General features: G+C 44.8%; 1 protein-coding gene across 2 annotated transcripts in view; it reads left to right on the top strand.

Annotated features, from left to right (window-relative positions):
* The window catches only part of LOC126235550 (discoidin domain-containing receptor 2-like), a 782,972-nt gene that overhangs the window by 600,964 nt on the left and 158,375 nt on the right, over window positions 1–23,633 (top strand). For both annotated transcript variants that reach the window (XM_049944278.1, XM_049944270.1), the window contains one exon: window positions 21,840–21,987. In XM_049944278.1, coding sequence (XP_049800235.1) covers window positions 21,840–21,987 — 148 coding nt within the window. The remainder of the gene's footprint in view (window positions 1–21,839; window positions 21,988–23,633) is intronic.

Raw genomic sequence — 23,633 nt, 5'->3', positions numbered from 1 at the left:
TTAAAGAGTGTATATCGTCGTTTGAGCGAGACGAGAAGGTTTTAATCACAACAAGAATAAGACAAATAATTGATCGCAGTAGAATTGTTTCAAGTACAAAAAGCATGTGTTACAAATTGTGAACTGTAGTTGTCTTAGATAAATACAGGTTGGCAAGATTTCGTCGGCCATTGCCATAAGAAATATATGCGAGCTAAGGTCTGCAAAAGACTGTGTGGCAAATCTGTCACTCATAGAATCATTTTTTATGTGGCCATTTCCTTAACCAGCATTGTATAGAAGACATTTTGGGAGATATACCGTATAGGATGACTAGAATGTGGTTGTTGTTTACGATGCGGCCATTTGCTTAATCAGCGTTATATGCGAGGCCCTTACGTACAATGTGATAAAGGCCAGAGTAGCATGTCAGTGTTGTTTCATTCAGAAAAACATATGGAGTTTTTTTTTATTATTTACGTAGCTGTTTACCGTAAAACTCATTAACATAAAATATTACTCTCTGGCTGTAGCGCGATGTTGAATAAGGAATAATATATTCTTACAGGCCGCTTTAAAGCATGAGCTGCGCCAAGGACTGGAAATGAGCGCCGCTTGTAACAGTATAGAGGTATCCACTTTAAGACCGAGCGCTGTGTTCAGCGACGTAAACCCGGTTAATCCAGAGAACAATACTTTAAGTCATCCGCCCTTTCCAATAGCCGACAGGGAGATTAAACAAAAGATCCCTACGGCAGGAACACGTTTCACAGGTATCCTACGCCCGAGGAAACACAACTGCGACGACAATGTGGGCCGCGGATAAAGCTAGGCTCTCCGCCTACGCCCTTTCACGAACCAGTGTGCAGCAGAATACGGCAAAAAAAGTAGGGCACCAAACAATGACATCGAATCGGCATAAAAGGGACGACGGAACAGGCTGTACAATGCGACGCAGGTGCGGGTGCGCGTTAGCGGCGCGTTACGTCGAACGCGGAGCAGAAATTGTTGCTCTCTGCGAGTTCCGCTGTACTTTCTGGTACTCAACAATGAACGAGTGAACGTGGACGCCGTCGGCACTGGAGCACTGTGTTTTCGTGGAATAATGATGACTTTCGAACGGAATGCGAAAAGTTCTGTTCAAATTTGTTTCGGAAGCGAAATTACGTAAAGCAAGAGTTTGTAGCCAACGTCGGGAGTTATTTTATTTTTTCTGGTTAGATTCTATGGTAATAAATTTGGCGAACGGTTGACATCTTCACATTACTTTTTTTGTGTATCGGAGTGTAAAAAACAGGTGAGCGTTAATCGTATTTCGTACGAATCAGAGTTGACATTTTTTTGATCATTTTTAACGCCAGGAGAGATTGCTGAAGCTGTGCCCGAGGAAGTTCTTTTTGTTTGTAGCACTTGTTGTACTGCAGTTACTGCAATGTTGCAGATAAACTGAAATTTTTTGTACGTTTTCTCAATACATAACACGTCTCCCTGTGTGATGCTAGTACCTAGAGATACTACAGTTGCGTCGCGTGATAATATTGTCTTCGTAGTTCACTTCCACTCTCCTAATGTTTTAGTACCAAAAATTCCCACGCGTGTTGAACTACAGACTTACAGTAGTGCCGGCCTGGGTGGCCAAGCGGTTAAAGGCGCTACAGTCTGGAACCGCACAACCGCTACGGTCGCAGGTTCGAATCCTGCCTCGGGTATGGATGTGTGTGATGTCCTTAGGTTAGTTACGTTTAAGTAGTTCTAAGTTCTAGGGGACTGATGACCTTAGAAGTTAAGTCCCATAGTGCTCAGAGCCATTTGAACCATTTGAACTTACAGTAGTGGGAAGAAGCTTCTTGCGTGTAGCTATGATAGAGACTCAGTGATGTGTTGTAATACTTTGTACCCTGCCTACACAAGATTTTTGCATTGTAATAGTAGGATATTAATGATGAATTGATTAAATGGACCTATTAAATTCTGGGTGGATTCGGGTTACCTTATCAGTAAGGTTGAGGTTACGGATATGAAAGTAGCTAGGATGATTGCAGGTACTAGTAGATGGGAACAATGGCAGGAGGGTGTCCACAATGAGGAAATCAAAGAAAAACTGGGAATGAACTCTACAGATGTAGCAGTCAGGGCGAGCAGGCTTAGATGTTGGGGTCATGTTACACACATGGGAGAAGCAACGTTACCCAAGCGACTCATGGGTTCAGCAGTAGAGGGTAGGAGGAGTCGGGTTAGACCAAGGAGAAGGTACCTGGATTCGGTTAAGAATGATTTTGAAGTACTAGGCTTAACATCAGAAGAGGCACCAATGTTAGCACTGGAGGAATTTTATAAGGGGACTATGCTCCACACTGAACGCTGAAAGGCATAATCATCTTGATGATGATGATGATGATGATGATGATGATGATGATGATTAAATTTATCATTAATTTAGTCGATTCAGTGCAGAACCTGCCCCATCATATGCGAAACAGATGACAGGTCGTTTCCTGATACTGAAACTTCAACGTTACTGTATTATTTTATTCACTTATAATGTCGTCTTCTTATGAGAAGCTGTTCTTGATAATGCATCCAAACAACGAAGAGTACCACTTCGTTGTCCACATATACACTCCTGGAAATGGAAAAAAGAACACATTGACACCGGTGTGTCAGACCAACCATACTTGCTCCGGACACTGCGAGAGGGCTGTACAAGCAATGATCACACGCACGGCACAGCGGACACACCAGGAACCGCGGTGTTGGCCGTCGAATGGCGCTAGCTGCGCAGCATTTGTGCACCGCCGCCGTCAGTGTCAGCCAGTTTGCCGTGGCATACGGAGCTCCATCGCAGTCTTTAACACTGGTAGCATGCCGCGACAGCGTGGACGTGAACCGTATGTGCAGTTGACGGACTTTGAGCGAGGGCGTATAGTGGGCATGCGGGAGGCCGGGTGGACGTACCGCCCAATTGCTCAACACGTGGGGCGTGAGGTCTCCACAGTACATCGATGTTGTCGCCAGTGGTCGGCGGAAGGTGCACGTGCCCGTCGACCTGGGACCGGACCGCAGCGACGCACGGATGCACGCCAAGACCGTAGGATCCTACGCAGTGCCGTAGGGGACCGCACCGCCACTTCCCAGCAAATTAGGGACACTGTTGCTCCTGGGGTATCGGCGAGGACCATTCGCAACCGTCTCCATGAAGCTGGGCTACGGTCCCGCACACCGTTAGGCCGTCTTCCGCTCACGGCCCAACATCGTGCAGCCCGCCTCCAGTGGTGTCGCGACAGGCGTGAATGGAGGGAAGAATGGAGACGTGTCGTCTTCAGCGATGAGAGTCGCTTCTGCCTTGGTGCCAATGATGGTCGTATGCGTGTTTGGCGCCGTGCAGGTGAGCGCCACAATCAGGACTGCTTACGACCGAGGCACACAGGGCCAACACCCGGCATCATGGTGTGGGGAGCGATCTCCTACACTGGCCGTACACCACTGGTGATCGTCGAGGGGACACTGAATAGTGCACGGTACATCCAAACCGTCATCGAACCCATCGTTCTACCATTCCTAAACCGGCAAGGGAACTTGCTGTTCCAACAGGACAATGCACGTCCGCATGTATCCCGTGCCACCCAACGTGCTCTAGAAGGTGTAAGTCAACTACCCTGGCCAGCAAGATCTCCGGATCTGTCCCCCATTGAGCATGTTTGGGACTGGATGAAGCGTCGTCTCACGCGGTCTGCACGTCCAGCACGAACCCTGGTCCAACTGAGGCGCCAGGTGGAACTGGCATGGCAAGCCGTTCCACAGGACTACATCCAGCATCTCTACGATCGTCTCCATGGGAGAATAGCAGCCTGCATTGCTGCGAAAGGTGGATATACACTGTACTAGTGCCGACATTGAGCATGCTCTGTTGCCTGTGTCTATGTGCCTGTGGTTCTGTCAGTGTGATCATGTGATGTATCTGACCCCAGGAATGTGTCAATAAAGTTTCTCCTTCCTGGGACAATGAATTCACGGTGTTCTTATTTCGATTTCCAGGAGTGTATTACAGAGTAGTCAGAAACAATCTGAAAAGCTCGTAAGGGTGTTGCAGGGTAGGTTGTGCTGAGAAATAATTGTTAAGAAAATAGATACCTTGCGCCGTTTCCGAGTTAATTAGAACTGAAATTAGTCAGTCATTGAGTTGCACGCGCAAAGAAGAAGCCCTTCAGAGACGGTGTCTTCAGACGTGTTCTTCGGTTAGTTTCCTAAAATCGAAGAAGAGGCTGATACATAAACTGGACGTGAGAAGGTAGTAAGAATCGATCCCGAGCCAAAGGCTGAGCACTCTCGCCCGCTATCATTTACGCTATGGGAATTACTGACAGTAATAGCATGTGGTGGGCCACTTGAATCTGCGCGGACAACGACCTGATTGACAAACTTCGATGCTAATTACACGGGAAACGGCGCAATGCATCAGATGTTTTTTTCTTATTAGTTATTTCTCAGCACAAACTACACTGCAACATCCTTACAATTTTTTCAGACTGTTTCTGATCACCCTGTGCGTACTAATCTTAGTCTTCTCCTACCTCTCTTGTCCTCTACCTTGGATGCTCTTCTGTCATTCCCTCATTCCCTCATATATCCTACATCTGCATCTACATCTACAGTACACAAGCCACCTTACGCTGTATGGCGGGGCGTACCTTGTGTCAGACGTGAATGGGTGACAGGAAGAAACATATCCGGGAAACCTCCGTGTGGGCTCGAACATTTCTGACTTTTTCTTCATATTCTTTTCACGAATTATACGTAGGAGGGAGCAATACATTGGCTGTCTTCTAGGAACATAAGCTCTCACAATTTTAGGGGTAAACCACGGTGTGATAATGAGGATCTCTCTTGCAGCATCTGGCACTGCAGTTGGCTGAGCATCTCTGTGATGCTTTCGAGTTTACTAAATGAAGCTGTACTAAATGTGCTGCTCTTATTTATTTCTTCTGTGGTTCAAATGAAATTCTATCCTTCCAGAGACCTCTTCAAGTCTCGGACATCTATGATGTGTTAATGCAGACGAATGAAACTTTGTACCAAAACCAGAATTCGAACCTGGGTCTCCTGCTCACTAGGCAAATGAGCTAACCACTATACCACCCAGGCACAGTGGCTTTCTATAACTGTACGGACTAACCTAGCATGCCTCCCTCCTCATTTCAAATTTCCATTCACGCCTCAGCCCACATGGTATTCCCGATAAACTCAAACAGCACTGCAGAGGCTCTCTAATTATACTGGAATATCATCTCAGTATCAAATGAAACTAGTCTCTGGAACAATATAGCTTCATCCGATTAAAGCACCTATGCCTGGGTTTCAGGTAGGAATCCCCGTTTCGTTTGATGCTGGGGTGCTATTCCAATAAAGTCAGGGAGCCTCTGCAACGCTTTCGAGTTTGGGGGGAATACCAGGTTGGCTAAAGCTAGAATGGAAATGTGGACTAAGGAGGGAGGCATGCGTACCAGAGCAGTCCGTACAGTTGTGCAAAGCTGTCCCGGGATTGATGCAGTGGTTCGCGCATCTCCCTAACGAGCAGGAAACCCAGTTTTGAATTCCAGCGTTGGAACAAATTTTTACACGTTGGTTCACTGTGCATATATACTTCACTGTTTCTTCTATCAGTCCTATCTGATATGGATCCACGCTCCACGACAGTCTTTTCCTTACATTCTTTACCTCGCCGATTCTGCCGAGATTATTATTATGTCTTACCTTATTTTTCAAAATCCTTCTTTGACACTACATCTCAAACACTTCGAATATCTATAGTCTAGGTTTACTTTGGTATGTGATTTATTTCCATATAGTACGGTAATGCGAAGGGATTTCTCAGAAATTTATTTCTGAAAGTAAGCGTTATCTTTAGTACGTGTGCTCAATTTGGCAAACTGCGCTGCCTCTGTCCCCCTATATGTCTACTTAAGTCCTTCTAATATGCTTTCTATTGCTTGTTATAACAAAACACATTCACTTAGTCTGATAAACGTTGCCCATTTTGTATTTGTTTGTGTTGCAAATATAATTTTGCTGCCACTTAATACTTTCTCGATCTTTGGGTTATTCTCACTCCATACTGTGTGCTCAACAGACAGTTCACTCCATTCAGTCCATGTAGAATAGCTATGTCTTCAACGATTCTTATCGTCCTCTCACCCTGAATTTTAAACCCATTTCTGAACATTCATTTTATTCATTGCTTTCTCGATGTACAGGTTGAAAAGCAAAGGATAAGGACTGCATCCCTGCCTTCTAACAACATTAAACGCATCACTTCTGTCTTGGTCTTCCAAGGAACAGAATACCGCTTTAAGTTCAGAAATGTGACCAACAAGCACGGTTTCAGCCATGGGTAGGGAACTCAAGGGTCCACTGCTACTTACATTCTCCGTCACACTGAACCATTAGCTCGGAGTGACTGCAATATATGCTCAACGACCCGTTAGCTGTATTTTCCTCAAAAAGTCTCTATACTGGGTCGATAGGAACAGTTCGTGTAAAGTATTCGTGGAGGTACGTCAGGTATGATTCCCAAAATATGCAAAACAAATATAACACTTCCTGCGAGACAGATGTGCCAAGATTAACAAACACGGTGAATTTCTGCTCACTGTCTCCAGCACAACTCGAGAAATCTTGCTTAACTCTCGTCGTCCGAGTTAGTTTCGTCTCTGTTGGGCGCAGGCTCTGATGTGCATGCAGTAAATAGTGCCTAACGTGGTAGAAAATGAGAGAGAATTCATTGCTATTAAAATTGAAATCACAGAATATTGGGATGCCACTGGATTTTACTACTATGTTTTGAAGTCAAAAGATCAAGAAAAATATTCTGACACCCAGACTACCATTAATATTTATAACAAGATTCCCGGACGTTAATCATTAGTACCCGAGCACCGGGAAACAAATCACAACAATACTTCACACGATCTTAACATCAATTGCACAAATATGTTTTCGAGGCAAATGTAGCCACTAATTCCGGCTTTACGTTGAGTCGTACTTCAAACACTAGTTCGCCTGTTGCCATGTTGGAAACCAATCGTAGACTGCCTAGTGAGCTATTTTAACAGTTTGGCGCCTGTGCCTTAGGGTGCACTTGTGATTGGTCCATCCGTTCCGTCATAAACGCTAACAGTAACTAAATTTTGTAATTAGCATTTCCTGGTGAATTGAGTGATATTGATATTTATTATTAACAAGTTCTCAGTGAGAGTAATCTCATCAGCACGTTTGGAGATATATACTAATATTTAAATGGTAAATATAAATAATAAAATGATCGCTTTTGGCGCCCAGGTTGCTCGTCGTCCAATGAATCCACCTTGTAATCCTACCTACTCGCTAGCCTCCTGTAACAAAACCATCCTATACTGTGCATTAAAACGTAACAACAAAAAGTAATAAATGTGGGTGGTGATGTGGCATAAACGCCACTTATCCTCCAACATGCGTTGTTTTTAAGATTTCAAAAATAAGATAGGACTCTGGCCCTACTGGGATCTTAACTGCACTGTTACATCAAATGTCCCTACTGTTTTCTCTCTTTAGTATTTCTAAGATCCTTTAACTTTTCAGGTGTTCGGAATACAATAATGTCTGTATAATTATTCGCATAAAAATCTGGCTCTTTCAAATTTGCAGATTGTTTCAACATATACATTCTTTTGATTATACGTTTGAACTACAGATTTATAGATCTTGTTAACATATACGATACCGTGATGGCCATTTCTTTGTTTTCAAAAATTGTTCAAATGGTTCTGAGCACTATGGGACTTAACATCTGTGGTCATCAGTCCCCTAGAACGTAGAACTACTTAAAGCTAACTAACCTAAGGACATCACACACATCCATGTCCGAGGCAGGATTGGAACCTGCGACCGTAGCAATCGCGCGGTTCCGGACTGAGCGCCTAGAACCGCTAGACCACCGCGGCCGGCTTGTTTTCTGTGGCCAGTTTCAGAATTACGTGACAATCTGCAGGGGCACCCTCTCTCTATTGCCCTCGTACACTTTGAGAATGTCAACATAAATTAAATAATACAACCATTAGACACATACAGTATTTTCATCTTCCTGAAAAACCAAAATTATGAAATTATTAATTATAAAATATTGTTCTTCATCTCATAAGCAACTAGGTCCCAAGTTTGTAAACGTTAAGTGACCAACTACTGTCATTCACCTGCTTTTGTGGCAACGCTGCGTCAACGAGCTTGCTTCAACAGCCGGTGGCTGGTAATCTGTCGCCTTTGACGCATCATCCGCGCCTCCAGCACCGCTACTACATGCTCAGCTGATTGAAAGTCCATTGCCAGCCGCTGTGGCCGAGCGGTTCTAGACGCTTCAGTCCGGAAACGCGCTGCTACTACGGTCGCAGGTTCGAATCCTGCCTCGGGGCCGGTTGGTGTGGCCGAGCGCTTCTAGGCGCTACAGTCTGAAACCACGCGACCGCTACGGTCACAGGTTCGAATCCTGCCTTGGGCATGGATGTGTGTGGTGTCCTTAGGTTTGTTAGGCTTAAGTAGTTCAAAGTTCTAGGGGACTAATGACCTCAGATGTTAAGTCTCATAGTGCTTAGAGCCATGTGAACCATTTGGAAGTCTATACGCTGTACATTAAAAAAAAAAAAACTTTATTGTAAACGTGCAATACATACACAATCTGTGATCAGTGCTACACTATATTAGCAAAACACTGAAATGAGCTCACAAGAAAACACTAAATCAATAGACATACTTCTAGCAACTTAAACAACTAATAGTGTTATCATCTACAGCTTTTCACGCAACTATGACATTGCCATAAGACATCGTTTGAAAGTTCTATTCTTTTGCACCTCAGACCAGTAAACATGTCAATTCCAAATACCACATACATCAGAAAATATTTTCTGATGCCTTCGCAATAATTTAAAAAAAGTCATTCTTCGACCAAATAAAGTTACACTTTATATTGCAGGTTTTATAGTCATGGTTCTGGTTTAAGGTGTCAAAGCAGCATTATCGTTCTCAGAAGACGATGTTTTTTTATGTATTCCTCATCTACATTACCTGTATTTGTCATTATTCCTATACTACTTCCCTGTGTAGGACAGTTAATTTCATTCTCCATTACTTCATCGTTAATATTACTCTGTTTACCTTTTTCAACACGTTTCTCCACATATTTGTCCGCCTGCTTAGCTGGGTGTTAAGGTGCTCGTATCGCATGCAAGCGGGCCTAATTTCGATACCCGGCCGTATTGGAGATTTTCTCCGCTCGAGGACTGGGTGTTATGTTGTCCTTATCATCATTTCATCTTCATCACTGGCGCGCAAGTCGCCCAATGAGGCGTTGACTGAAATAAGACTTGCACTTGGTGACCGAACTTCCCCACATAGGGGCCTCCCGGCGAACTATGCCATAGGCTCATTTCATTTCCACCTATTTAACTCTTAATTATCCGTTAAATAATCTGTTCTCATATTTGCATTTACGACAACTCTGTTTGGCAAATCATAACTCTTATCCTCACTCTCCATTTCATTGCCATATACTTGAACTTCATTTTCATCACAAATAACCTCTCCTAACGCTTCCTGCTCAGTATTTCATTCACCAATTCTTTAGAGTACATTTCGAGCATTTCAGTTTTAAAATTCTTTCTTAATTCATAACAAGATTTGGTCAGCTGATTCATTCGCTAATCAGTTTTATTTGAGACATCCTTCCTAATTTGTTTTAATTCATCACTGGTTTACTTACTGGTTGGTTTCAGAACCTTACGAAATTCTTTTGACTAATCATTTTTAATCTTGTTAAAATTCTTTGACACCTGTCTCATTTCACATAACAATATTCTAAAATCACATTCTGTGGTGGTCCCGATAATAATTTCATCACCACTAACTGACAGTTCTGTCGACTCAATATGATTTTCAATAATATCAACCTCTTTTTCTCCATTTACTTCAACACTGTCGTCGTCGACTATATTATCAATGTGATTTACACTGTCACTAACATCTTGTTCCTCATTTCCCTCAACAGTTTCGTCATATTCTGCCTTATAAGACTCAGTCGATGGTAATAAATTATTATTGTCTATATTAATTAAGTCATTGATGTTGATAATATTGACAACCTATGCTTCAGTGGCTATCTCATCACCCATATTGTCAACACTAGGATCTGTCTTGCGTCATCAGTAATTCACAAACACAAAATCTACAAATCCTAAAACTACTGAAATTCCCAAATTACAACGAAAGTCCTCCTCTTTAATAACTCTGTAAGCACAACTTACGCTAATTACAACGAAGTTAGGCGCCGCCTCCACGCTGTCACGAAACCAGCCGCGCGCATCGAGCTGCCAACTCGACCAGATCCCACCGTCAGTCGCACGTACTGCACTGACCTCCGCACGTGAATACGATATTGCAGGGCCTGTGTTACTCCTAATTACGATGCAATGTTTCTTCGTACTTCCATGCATGTCCGAATGAACAGGCACGGCGCCGACAACAGCCGTTATGAAATAAATGAAATGTGTTTTGCGAATATGGACATCCATCAGCTGTATAATGGAAAGACGACAGTGAAAATTTGTGCCGGACCGGGATGCATGTCCAAAGGGAACATCCCATCGTAATTCGGAACAACACAGGCGCTGCAATGACGTATTTATCTTCCGACACAGAAAAAGCGACTTTCAAGTAAAGTATATCCCCTCTGCGGGAATATTGGTCTTCATGGACAACATATCGCGCCCTCATGGTGCACATCTTGTGAAAGACTTCCTTCAGGATTACGACATCGCTCGACTAGAGTGGCCAACATGTTCTCCAGACATGAACTATTTCGAGCATGCCTAGGATAGATTGGAAAGGGCTGTTTAAGGACGACATGAACCGCCAACTGTTTGACAGTATGTCACGACGAATACAGGCATGTATTAATGTATGAAGACGTGCTACTGTGTATTAAAGGTAAGAGTGTGTACAGCAATCTGTACCACCACCTGTGCACATCTCGCTGAATGGTAGTAAAACATGCAATATGTGGTTTTCATGAGCAATAAAAAGTGCGGAAATGATGTCTTCCAATATCCTGTACAGGTTCCGGAACTCTCAGAACCGAGGTGATGCAAAACTTTTTTTATGTATGTATTCAAACAGTAAATAAGAGATTCACTTCTTTTAGTGCAGCGTGGTAGGTGAATCCCCACTCACTCTCTCAGCTCCGGTACGATATTAGTCTTGCTGACCCGGCCGTTCTCACGCTGTGCGACTATCTGGCGCGTCATCGATGTGTGTGCATTTTGATCCTACCTACTCACTCGTAGCAAAATCTTCTATACTGTGCATTAAAACATAGCAAAAAAATGTAATAAACGTGGACAGTGATATGTCATAATGGCCACATAAGGACATTGTCCTGTTCACGGATTAGTAGTGATGCCGTCTGTATTTGATACGAGCTTCGCCTTACAACCTCGCCAGTGTTGTGGAAAGGGTACGTACAGCGGTCACAGTGTTCTCAACTGCGGCTGGATCTTTTTACGTGTACGTCAACTCTTTCGTATGTTGATTTTGTGTACTATTTTGGTCGACTTGTGTAGGGATGACACCATGCAGCAATATGCGCATCGTGTTCGTAGTGGATCTGGTTCTTTCTTAACGTTAGTAATAAAAACTTGCCGCAAAAGGCGGATTAGTCGGTGGGTACTTGTAATATCCAGAAATAATACGTGTGAACTCATAGGAGGAGGAGGAGGAGGAGGAGGAGATTAGTATTTAACATCCCGTCGACAACATGGTCATTGGAGATGGAGCAAATCTCGGATTAGGGTAAGATGGGGAAGGAAAACGACCGTGGCCTTTCAAAGGGACCATCCCGGCATTTGACTCAAGCGAATGAAGGAAATCACGGAAAACCTGAATCAGGATGGCCGAACCCGGCTTTGAAACTTCGTCCTTCCGTATACGAGTCCAGTGTGTTTATCACTGCACCACCCAGCTCGGTGTAGTACCGTTCACAAATGTCAATCACAGTTCGTTCCTTGCCTGCGGAGAGTTCTTTTCCATTAGTGACAATCGGTGTCGGAATTTGCTTAAGGCAGATTCACTCGATTTGTGGTAATACGCTGGGTGTCCTACAATGCCGTCCTTTCGCAGAATTCACCGTATTGATGCCCTATATCCTATTTTCTGGTATTCTTGTATCCGTATCATTGTGTCTCGCAAATTCACGGATTGTAACCGTGCTTCAGTACTCGAAGGGTTTCATTAAACTCAAAAGGAACTATAAAATCTACCGATTGATCAAGGAACTTTAAGTGCAGGGAATACTATCTGTTTCACGCAGGCACTGTGATCCGCGTTGCGAGGAGACAATCGCTAGAAAGATAATTTCCGATCGTCGTAAACGCTGCGGCCCGTTCTTCGGACTGATAGGTGGTGAGTCGTGGCTCTAGATGAACTAGGCGCGTCTTTGGAAAGATTTCCGCGATATCTTTGCGCCATTTACCATCACAGGTTTGTGTTTCATTTGCTGGAACTTAAATATTAGAAAGTAACACCAGTGCACAGACGGATCAATTCAAATAGTGACATGAGTATTGGAAATGAAATGATACAATTTCACAGGAGACTCAGATTAGGTTACCGGCCTTGGTACAAATTTTCACTCACCGTTTCAATCTATATAAGAAAAAAATTACTATTGTAGCTTTCTATTTCAGTCTGGGCTTGATAGGTAGGTTGATCCTGAATGGCTCATTTTCATAGTGAAGCGTGGTTGCATTTATCACGTTACTAGAACTAACTGAACTATCAACGAGGGCGTGTTTCTTAGTGTCAGTTACATGAAGACCCCTGCGTCGAATGAAAGCGAGAGTGTGGTGCGCAATTAATGCTACCAAAATTATTGGGCCGTAGTTTTTCCTCCAAATGTGAGCAATTTACTGAGATATGTATCTGTTGAAACATGACTGTATATTCTCAAATATTGAACGCAAGCGGTTTCCGCCAACGAGACGGAACTAATAATACTATGCACCAGCATAGTGGAAAACACGTTACTAGTTACTAAAGAAAAAGTTGATCATCCGTCATTAAAGGTATAGCTAATAATCAATGCCCATTAGAAACACCAGGGATAGCACTACGAACTGCAACTCATTAATTTCACTATTCCTTAACAAAGAAACGAATACCGTATAATGTTTCTGACTGTGTGAAACTGCTCTCTGTTATTACTCTACTCGTCCCGTAACTAACAACAAATGAAGCGTTATAAAATGTAAGTGAAACAAGAAGAAAATTTTTACTTACTTGTGTCTTGTCACTAGAGCGCAATTCGCTGGAACCGTGTACTGAAAGGAAAGCGGTAAGGTGCAATACTTTCTAGTAAGTTACTGGTCATGCTGCGAGCCCGCTCCGTCCCGGTCGGAACAGAGACGTATAGGTTCAAAGGGAATTCTCATAGTCGAAGTGAGCTCGTAAAAATACCTGTTGTTAATGAATCTATATTCTGAAATTAGGTAAACCACGGAAACAATATAACTGAAATACACTCCTGGAAATTGAAATAAGAACACCGTGAATTCATTGTCCCAGGAAGGGGAAACTTTATTGACACATTCCTGGGGTCAGATACATCACATGATCACACTGACAGAACCACAGGCACATAGACACAGGCAACAGAGCATGCACAATGTCGGCACTAGTACGGTGTATATCCACCTTTCGCAGCAATGCAGGCTGCTATTCTCCCATGGAGACGATCGTAGAGATGCTGGATGTAGTCCTGTGGAACGGCTTGCCATGCCATTTCCACCTGGCGCCTCAGTTGGACCAGCGTTCGTGCTGGACGTGCAGACCGCGTGAGACGACGCTTCATCCAGTCCCAAACATGCTCAATGGGGGACAGATCCGGAGATCTTGCTGGCCAGGGTAGTTGACTTACACCTTCTAGAGCACGTTGGGTGGCACGGGATACATGCGGACGTGCATTGTCCTGTTGGAACAGCAAGTTCCCTTGCCGGTCTAGGAATGGTAGAACGATTGGTTCGATGACGGTTTGGATGTACCGTGCACTGTTCAGTGTCCCCTCGACGATCACCAGTGGTGTACGGCCAGTGTAGGAGATCGCTCCCCACACCATGATGCCGGGTGTTGGCCCTGTGTGCCTCGGTCGTATGCAGTCCTGATTGTGGCGCTCACCTGCACGGCGCCAAACACGCATACGACCATCATTGGCACCAAGGCAGAAGCGACTCTCATCGCTGAAGACGACACGTCTCCATTCGTCCCTCCATTCACGCCTGTCGCGACACCACTGGAGGCGGGCTGCACGATGTTGGGGCGTGAGCGGAAGACGGCCTAACGGTGTGCGGGACCGTAGCCCAGCTTCATGGAGACGGTTGCGAATGGTCCTCGCCGATACCCCAGGAGCAACAGTGTCCCTAATTTGCTGGGAAGTGGCGGTGCGTTCCCCTACGGCACTGCGTAGGATCCTACGGTCTTGGCGTGCATCCGTGCGTCGCTGCGGTCCGGTCCTAGGTCGACGGGCAAGTGCACCTTCCGCCGACCACTGGCGACAACATCGATGTACTGTGGAGACCTCACGCCCCACGTGTTGAGCAATTCGGCGGTACGTCCACCCGGCCTCCCGCATGCCCACTATACGCCCTCGCTCAAAGTCCGTCAACTGCACATACGGTTCACGTCCACGATGTCGCGGCATGCTACCAGTGTTAAAGACTGCGATGGAGCTCCGTATGCCACGGCAAACTGGCTGACACTGACGGCGGCGGTGCACAAATGCTGCGCAGCTAGCGCCATTCGACGGCCAACACCGCGGTTCCTGGTGTGTCCGCTGTGCCGTGCGTGTGATCATTGCTTGTACAGCCCTCTCTCAGTGTCCGGAGCAAGTATGGTGGGTCTGACACACCGGTGTCAATGTGTTCTTTTTTCCATTTCCAGGAGTGTACATGAGGGATGACTACTATAACACTCATGTCGTAGCGCGGCTCCTCCCGTCGGAGGTACGAGGGCGTGTGTGTTGTCCTCAGCGTAAGTCAGTTTAAGTTGGATTAAGTAGTGCAATTAAGTAGTGCGTAAGCTTAGGCACCGATGACCTTAGCAGTTTGGTCCCATAAGACCTTAGCACAAAAGAAACAACTACTCAGGTCATAAATACTGATGAGACACTTCTCCTGATTTTTAATTTCGTCGATTTACACTATCAGTGAGTGTTTTTAATATACTACATAGTTACAATAGAAACATTTAATAGATGCACAAGTAGTACAAATGTTCATCACTCTCCCAAGGTGCAGATGCTAGCTATATACGTGGGTGATGGACGGTCACAATTGGTTAGTAAAATTATTCGGAGACTGACTTGAATGTGACGGAAGCTTCCTGTTCATTCAGCAGAAGCATCCTCTCTCCGTTGAAACTGCACTTCTCTAGGGGTCGTTTCAGATAAGCTGATGAGACGACAGATTCGTTACAACGATCATTAATGGTTACGTCGTACCCAGTGTTACAAATTGCAGAAACAGTCTGCTTTTCGGAACAGCGCAAGTATGTGTAATATCTCTATTACGTAGTTAGTTACGCTACGAAAGACAGTAATGCGCCATGAGTAGCATCACATGTAGTTACACAGACAAGAAAATCAACTTCAGTGCTTGATATATCTATTGTTCTTCCTTAAATTAGTTTAAAAGTGAATCAGCAGTGTAAAGAGTTAACACAAAGAACGAGCAAGTGTATGTGAAACAAGTAACCTGGCTGATGGGCAGCAAAAGCCCCACAAAGACAATAGATTCTCATCATTAGTTTTTATAAGTGTGATAACAAGCGTTACTACAAATATTTATGTCGTAGGAGATAACAGAGAAGCCAGAAATAAGAATTTAATTCTCCTCTGCCCTCAAGTGCTGTAAACAAAGTACCGATATCACTAAAATCTGCACAGTACGAGATGACGCAGACAGCGTTGCCGTAACTTTGAAACACGACACTTCAGCAAAAACACTGTGTGTGCCTCTAAATGGCCAAACATCTTCTCTTGAACTGACACAGGCTCTGACAAATCCATTGCTACAGAGGTAGACGTAGACGGCTCTATATGACCGCTGAGAAGTCTGTCGGCTCCTTCAGATCAAAGAAAGTGATTTATGAGCTCTTACCTGCTTGTGTATGAGAGCCGAGATAAGTTAGATTACTTCCAAGTCAGGAGAATATGAGCCCTACTGAAACCACTGATCTACGATAAGCGTGTAATGGTGTAAAAAGTTATCGCAACCTGAGACAACCTTCCATTTCATGTAGTAGAAGCGTCATTTCACTGGATAGGTATATTTCCCCTGATTCATAATTAAGTCGTTTGCCGTTTGTGAATTTTCGAACTCCACAGCTAAAGCTAGTTCTAAGTTAATTCTTCAAGACCCTCTGATATAGGGCTTCGGTTTCAGTAACTTCATGTGAAGAATAATGTCCTTGAGGCACTGTAGCTTTCACCAGGAAATAATTTTCTACAGTCAGCTAACGATATTTCCTCGTCATATGCACACTTCAGTTCGATAGCAGATCTTCGCTTTTTTGTCATGTTATGTACCAAAAATATGGTTCCAAATTTGCGTGCATCCAGATCACCTGAAGCATCAGCTTCCCCTCTCCCTCCCTCCCTCCCCTCCCCCCCCCCCCCCCCGCACACTTGGAACTGATCCTCTCATCGCTACATACGAAAGAGTTTACGTGCGTTACGCCGGCTGTTTGGCCGACCGGTTCTAGGCGCTTCAGTCTGGAACCGCGCGACAGCTACGGTCGCAGGTTTGAATCCTCACTCGGGCATGGATGTGTGTGATGTCCTTACGTTAGTTAGGTTTAAGTAATTCTACGTTCTAGGGGACTGATGACGTCAGATGTTAAGTCCCATAGTGCTCAGAGCCATTTGAACCATCCGAACGTGCGTTACGTACTCGGTAATGTCTCTTTTCTTGCTCTGTGCGTGTCCAGTCGCACAGTAGTAGGATGAACTCGATAGTCTTCTCAAAAAATATGTATAACATATTTATCGTACCAGATAGTAAATCAGTTCTTGGTTTGAATAAAGTACTACACGTATGAGGCACATTCCAAAACTAAGGTCCGGGAACAGTATTTAACCGATATTAGGCCCGAAAAAAGTTCGCGCTTGCAGAACGGTCTATCGATTCTTTAAGAAAGTACTCAGTGTTGGTGTGATTCAGTGGTCATTTGCCATTCGGTGAGAGCAGATCACAAAGTCCGAGGAAATCGTAGGTCACGCCAGTTGTAAAGTGCGCGGTGTGATTAGGAATCTGCTGGTAAAAGGATCTTCAGCCGCTGAAATCCATCGTGATTTATGCCTAGTGTGTGGACCTGCAGACATAAGTAGCAAACAAGTTCGAAAGTGGTCTCGAGAATTTCAAAATGGCTGCTCAAGTGTTCCCTATGAACATCGTTCATCAAGTGAACCAAAAACTTCGAAGTCGTCGACAGTTGTCTACTGTCTAATGAATTCCAAACTGTTGCGCGAACTTCAGATTACTGGACTGTCACTTAACATCCTGCATCTCACAGACTGTGTGCGAGATGTGTTCTCAAATGCTCACTAATCAATACAAAGAGCAGAGAAGGCGTAGTGTCTGCAGTTTTGGGAGCGCTATGGACAAGTCGGAGATGATTTCTTCTCCCGCATTGTTAAGGATGAAGATACGTGGATATTGTACACCAACGCAGAATCGAAACAACAGTCAATGCAGTTGCGCCATTCCATATCATCCAAACCAAAAAAGGCTTAATCAGCCTCTGTTCTGATCTCTGATCGAAAAACGATGGTGGGAACCAAAGGGTATCATTTTGAATGATCTCATTGATCGTGGGCCAACAGTTACAGTTGACGTGTATTGTGGAACGCTAACCAAACTGAGACGTGCGACACACAAATGAGTCCACGGTAAACTGTAGGCTGGCATAATCCTCCTTCACGACAACGCAAGCCCGGGCAGCAGAATTCTATGTAGAGGTGGTGGTGGTTAGTGTTTAACGTCCCGTCGACTACGAGGTCATTAGAGACGGAGCGCAAGCTCGGGTTAGGGAAGGATTGAGAAGGAAATCGGCCGTGCCCTTTCAAAGGAACCATCCCGGCATTTGCCTGAAACGATTTAGGGAAATCACGGAAAACCTAAATCAGGATGGCTGGAGACGGGATTGAACCGTCGTCCTCCCGAATGCGAGTCCAGTGTGCTACCACTGCGCCACCTCGCTCGGTATGTAGAGGAGTTAAAGAAGCTGGCGCAGCGTTACAGATAGTATATAGTTCGATTATATGGAAGAGTAAAGATGATATGTAATAAAATATTACTGACAATAAAAACTTTTTTCATGAGCTTTTTTTTTTTTTTTGCTATGATCATATGGACCTCAGTTTTTGAGTACGCCTCCTAATTGTTTCTTCATCTGCATTTTTAACTATCAAGCAAGCACTATTCAGTATTTTTCATGTGTTTGATAATTGTTGCATTTATACAGTATAGTCGCAGACGTCATACCTCAAACAGTTTTGCATTACCCCGGTTACTACTCCTGAAAATAGAAGTTGGCTGTGGATACAGTATCACAGACGCAGTCCCGTTGATTGTTCAGAGATTTCACTAAACCAAATCCAAGATGTAAACAACCATGCATGAGCAACGCCTATTAGACGGAGGGGGTCAGACAGCCAATCAGCTACAGTCATTCCACAAGGCAGAAGGTACACGGCTCGTGTTGTCTGTAGTTCAATCATGCCTAGATGATCGATACCATTGTTCCACAGCATCCGCATTATTAATTTGTGCCAGGAAGGGCTCTCAACAAGGGAAGGGTCCAGGCGTCTCGGAGTTGACGAAATAGACATGGAGGAGATACGGAGAGACAAGAACTGTCGGTGACACGCCTCGCTCAGGCCGCCCAAGGGCTACTACTACAGTAGATGACCGCTACCTACAGATTATGGCTCGGAGGAACCCTGACAGTAACGCGGCCATGTTGAATAATGCTTTTTGTGCAGCCACAAGACGTCGTGTTACGACTCATACTGTGCGCAATAGGCTAGATGATGCGCGGAACTTCACTCCCAACGTCCATGGCGAGATCCATCTTAGCAACCACGACACCGTGCAGCGCGGTACAGATAGGCCAAGCAACATTCCGAATGGACCGCTCAGGATTGGCATTATGTTATCTTCACCGATGAGTGTCGCATATGCCTTCAACCAGACAATCGTCGGAGACGTGTTTGGAGGCAACCCGGTCAGGCTGAACGCCTTAGGCTGCACCTACATTGCAACCAGAAGTCATCCGTACCGATCCTGTCCGGCGCTGGCTACGCCGGAGTAAAAAGCAAACCCCAAGTCGCTTATGCAGGTGTCTACATTTGAGGAAGAAGCGCAGAATGACGTGGTCCGGCACCGGACTGCCGGATTGGCCGACCAAACATGTTTGTTTGTTGTCCGGCAGTGCAGTCCGGCGTTGCACCATGAGCGGTATGATCAACAAGGAATTTCCAGTTCATCTCGTGAGGAATGAGCCTCGCTTGTGGGACTAGTGGATTGAAGGGTGCCATTACCGGGATGTTAAGCGAGGTTGGTTCAAATGGTTCAAATGGCTCTGAGCACTATGGGACTTAACATCGGTAGTCATTAGTCCCCTAGAACTTAGAACTAATTAAACCTAACGACATCACACACATCCATGCCCGAGGCAGGATTCGAACCTGCGACCGTAGCGGTCACGCGGTTCCAGACTGAAGCGCCTTTAACCGCACGGCCACACCGGCCGGCCTGTCAAGCGAGAACTGTGGAAATCTATTGCGGAGCAACTATCAGTCAAAGGTAGCTATCGAAATTATGTTGCGACAGATTTCATGCTTGCTTTCAGATCACCTTATGTTACTACAAAACAGTGCTAATTTCAATAATATTACTTTTAACAGAATTTTTTTTATCAAACTGTCAAAAAGAAATAAGTTTTTAATCGCTAAAATACTACTCGATGCGTTCGCTTTGCCAGGAACGGCGCCAATCCATTCAAGTATGACTTGAATTTCTCTCTGATAATTCGAGACTATGGTGACGGTCTGTTGAGGCCGGCCGCGGTGGCCGTACGGTTCTACGCGCTTCAGTCCGGAACCGCGTGACTGCCACGGTCGCAGGTTCGAATCCTGCCTCGGGCATGGATGTGTGTGTGATGTGCTTAGGTTAGTTAGGTTAAAGTAGTTCTAAGTTCTAGGGGACTGATGACCTCAGATGTTAAGTCCCATAGTGCTCAGAGCCATTTGAACCATTTGAACCTAAGATATTAAGTCCCATAGTGCTCAGAGCCATTTGACGGTCTGTTGAACGTTCTGGAGAACCACATTATTGAAATGGCGACGCTCTTGTGTCTACTTCTAAATTTGGAGATTTGAAGAAGTCACCACCATCACTTTCAATAATTGTGTTGTGCAGTAAGCAGATACATTTCACTATTACCAATAAACGCCACTTGGCAGTCATGATACCGAAAGCACATACCACACATCTTCTAGCCCACGATAGCCTGTAATTGAAAATGTTTTCTTCGTTAAGAGGTGTCGTTTGGAGTATAGTTTCATGAGATAAGTTGTTAAAGGATGTGCATCACCTCCAAGGAAGACAAACAGCACATCTGTAGCAATCCCTTCGACAGGCAAGTTGTAAAAAATTCCCCAGCACATGTGTCTTCAAAACTATGCTACGAAGTCCTTTTCTTACGTCTTTTAAGGCGAACGTTCTTGTCTAGCAGCAGCCAACACAAAAAAGTATTATCCTTATCACTCATGATAGCTTCTCAACAACTGCTACTGCTGACCTATAGAGCATAACTGAGTCCAATGCGGAAACTCATGAAAGACGACGGTACCCTGGGTTGACGCTCAGTGTAATCCCCTCCCGTCCCACGTGTGACAGCTGCGTGCCGTTGCCGGATCGGCTCGGACCCAGTGCAGGCATTCACGTCGGACGTCGCCCGGGCGCGTTTATCGCCCTTCGCCGGACCCGTGGTCGGAGTGGACGAATTCCGGATGCAATATAGGTGCAGCCTTAGACACACTGTACAGCGAGTGCAGCAAGGTGGAGGTTCCCTGCTGTTTTGGGGTGGCGGTATCTGGGGCCGAAGTACGCCGCTATTGGTCATGGAAGGCGCCGTACCGGCTGTACGATTCATGAATACCATCCTCCGACCGATAGTGCAACCATATCGGCAGCATATTGGCGAGGCATTCGTCTTCAGACGACAATTCGCGCCCCCATCGTCCACATATTGCGAATGACTTCCTTCAGGATAACTAGCGACTAGAGACGCCAGCATGCTCTCCGGACATGAACCCTATCGGACATGCGTAGGATAGAACGCCGTTGAGGAGTGGGACAATCAGGACCAACAGTGCCTTGATGAACGTGTGGACATAATGCCACGACGAATACAGCTATGCATCAATGCAAGAGGTACCGATGTGTACAGCAATCTGGACCACAACCTATGAAGGTCTTGCTGTATGGTGGTACAACATGCAATGTGTTGTTTTCATGAGCAAGAAAAAGGGTGGAAATGATGTTTATATTGATCTCTACTACAATTTTCTGTACAGATTCCGGAACTCTCTGAACCGAGGTGATGCAAAACTTTTTTTGATGTATGTATTTCAAATTGTCTGTAAGCGAGATGCTCTTACTGCGGCAATGAAGCGGATGCAGAGAATTTTTGTTGAGTTAAAAACATTTTCTGTTGAATTACAGATGCTGTCCGGCAACACGGACACGAACACGGTGGTGGAGCAGCGGCTGCAGCCGCCCATGGTGGCCACCAGGGTGCGCGTGGTGCCCTTCAGCGAGCACATGAGGACGGTCTGCATGAGGCTCGAGCTCGTCGGCTGCAGGAACAAAGGCAAGTGATTGCACGACAGCGCTTACATAACCCTGTACGCGTCCTTAAAGAAAGGCAAAGAAAATTGAGGGTCTGTTACACGATCAGCGGGGCTTTATAAAAATTAAAGCAAGGAAAAGAGGCAGTTCTGACGTAGCGCTTGATAGTGGAAGCAGAACTTCAGAAAAATCAAGGAACGTTAATAGGATATGTCGATCTGGAAAGTGTCATCAACAACGTAATGGCAGGCCTCCGCGGCTGTTGTCACAGTCAATTAAATTCGTCCATGTATGTGACCGTGTTGTAAATGTGTAAAATTCTCCAGTGTTTCGGCTTCTAGTGCCAATGGCCTTCCTCAGGGTGATTTTGCTGAAAGATCCCGAGAAAGCCCATCTGCAATAGTGGTTCAACTGTCGGAGAACTTTGCACATTGACAATGCGATCACGTATCCCGAAGAATTTTATTGCATTATTTATTTTTGCTAAAACACCCTCAGGAATTTATTTGCAATAGTAATGAGAATCTTACGCATTGAAAATGCTGTCACGTACCCAAAAGAATTTAGTTGACAGCGTAATGTGCGTAAGATATTTCAAATTCCAAGGGAAATACAGGGAAAGTCCAATGATGTACAATATGCACAAGAACCTAGAGGTAAAAATAAGAACGGAAGACCAAGAACGAAGTGCTCAGATTAGAAAGTGTAAACAAAAGAAATGTAGTCTTCCACAGAACCTGTTGCATCTGTGAATCCAGTAAGTAATGATGGAAATAAGAAAGCTTCGGGAGTGGGACTAAAATTCAAGTTGAAAGGATTCTGTTCGGCGACTTTTGTACCATGAAGTAGATTTTGTCAATGAATACGGCTGCTTAGGAAGCAACGTGACCGCCATGGACGAAGCAAGCAGGAAAAAAAAATGTAGAGTAGCACAGGCAAAGAGAACATTCATGGCAAAAGCGTCGAACTTAAGGTGAACAAGAAATTTCTGAGAACGTTCGTTTGGAGCAGGCATTGTATGGCAATGATTAGCGGACTGTAGGGATAACTCGAAAAGAAGAGAATCGAAGTGTGGGTTTTACGCAGCTTGCAGCGCTTCCAGATACCGCCTGCAAGATTTTCATGTTCTCTCGCTCGATACGTGCAGACTATTAGTCCTACACAAAAAATGAACTCGGCGTAGCAAGCTAGACAATATGATAATCTTGTGCGTGGTTTTTGAAGGCGTTGCGGTTTCCTTAAAACCCATGTGTAGGGGCAGCTGAATCACCGTGTTTAGGAAGTGAGGAGGTTCTCTGCAGAACTCGCGAGGAGATATTGATAGAATGGACAAGATGATAAGACTTCACGGTACAACTTCTTCATTACTAGAGGGAGCTGCAGGGGGTAAACACTTTGGAAGGAGACAAAGACTGGAATACGTTCAACAAAGAGTTGAGAATGTTTGATGCTGGGGCTACTGTGAGATAAACATGTTGGCGCAGGAAGACATTCGTAGTGGGTCTCATAATTTAGAAAACTGATGAGATGTAAAAAGGAAAAAAAAGCCTTTCCTTATTTTCCTACTTTCTCTGCTATGCAGAAATAAACTAGGAAATTCTTTTTCTATTTGAATCAGCAATTGAGTATTCTGTAAACGAATGGTGCTTAATGGTTCCGTGTTGTAGC

Source organism: Schistocerca nitens, chromosome 1, assembly GCF_023898315.1.
Source record: "Schistocerca nitens isolate TAMUIC-IGC-003100 chromosome 1, iqSchNite1.1, whole genome shotgun sequence".
NCBI lineage: Eukaryota > Metazoa > Arthropoda > Insecta > Orthoptera > Acrididae > Schistocerca > Schistocerca nitens.
This window is presented reverse-complemented; position numbering and strand designations above follow the sequence as displayed.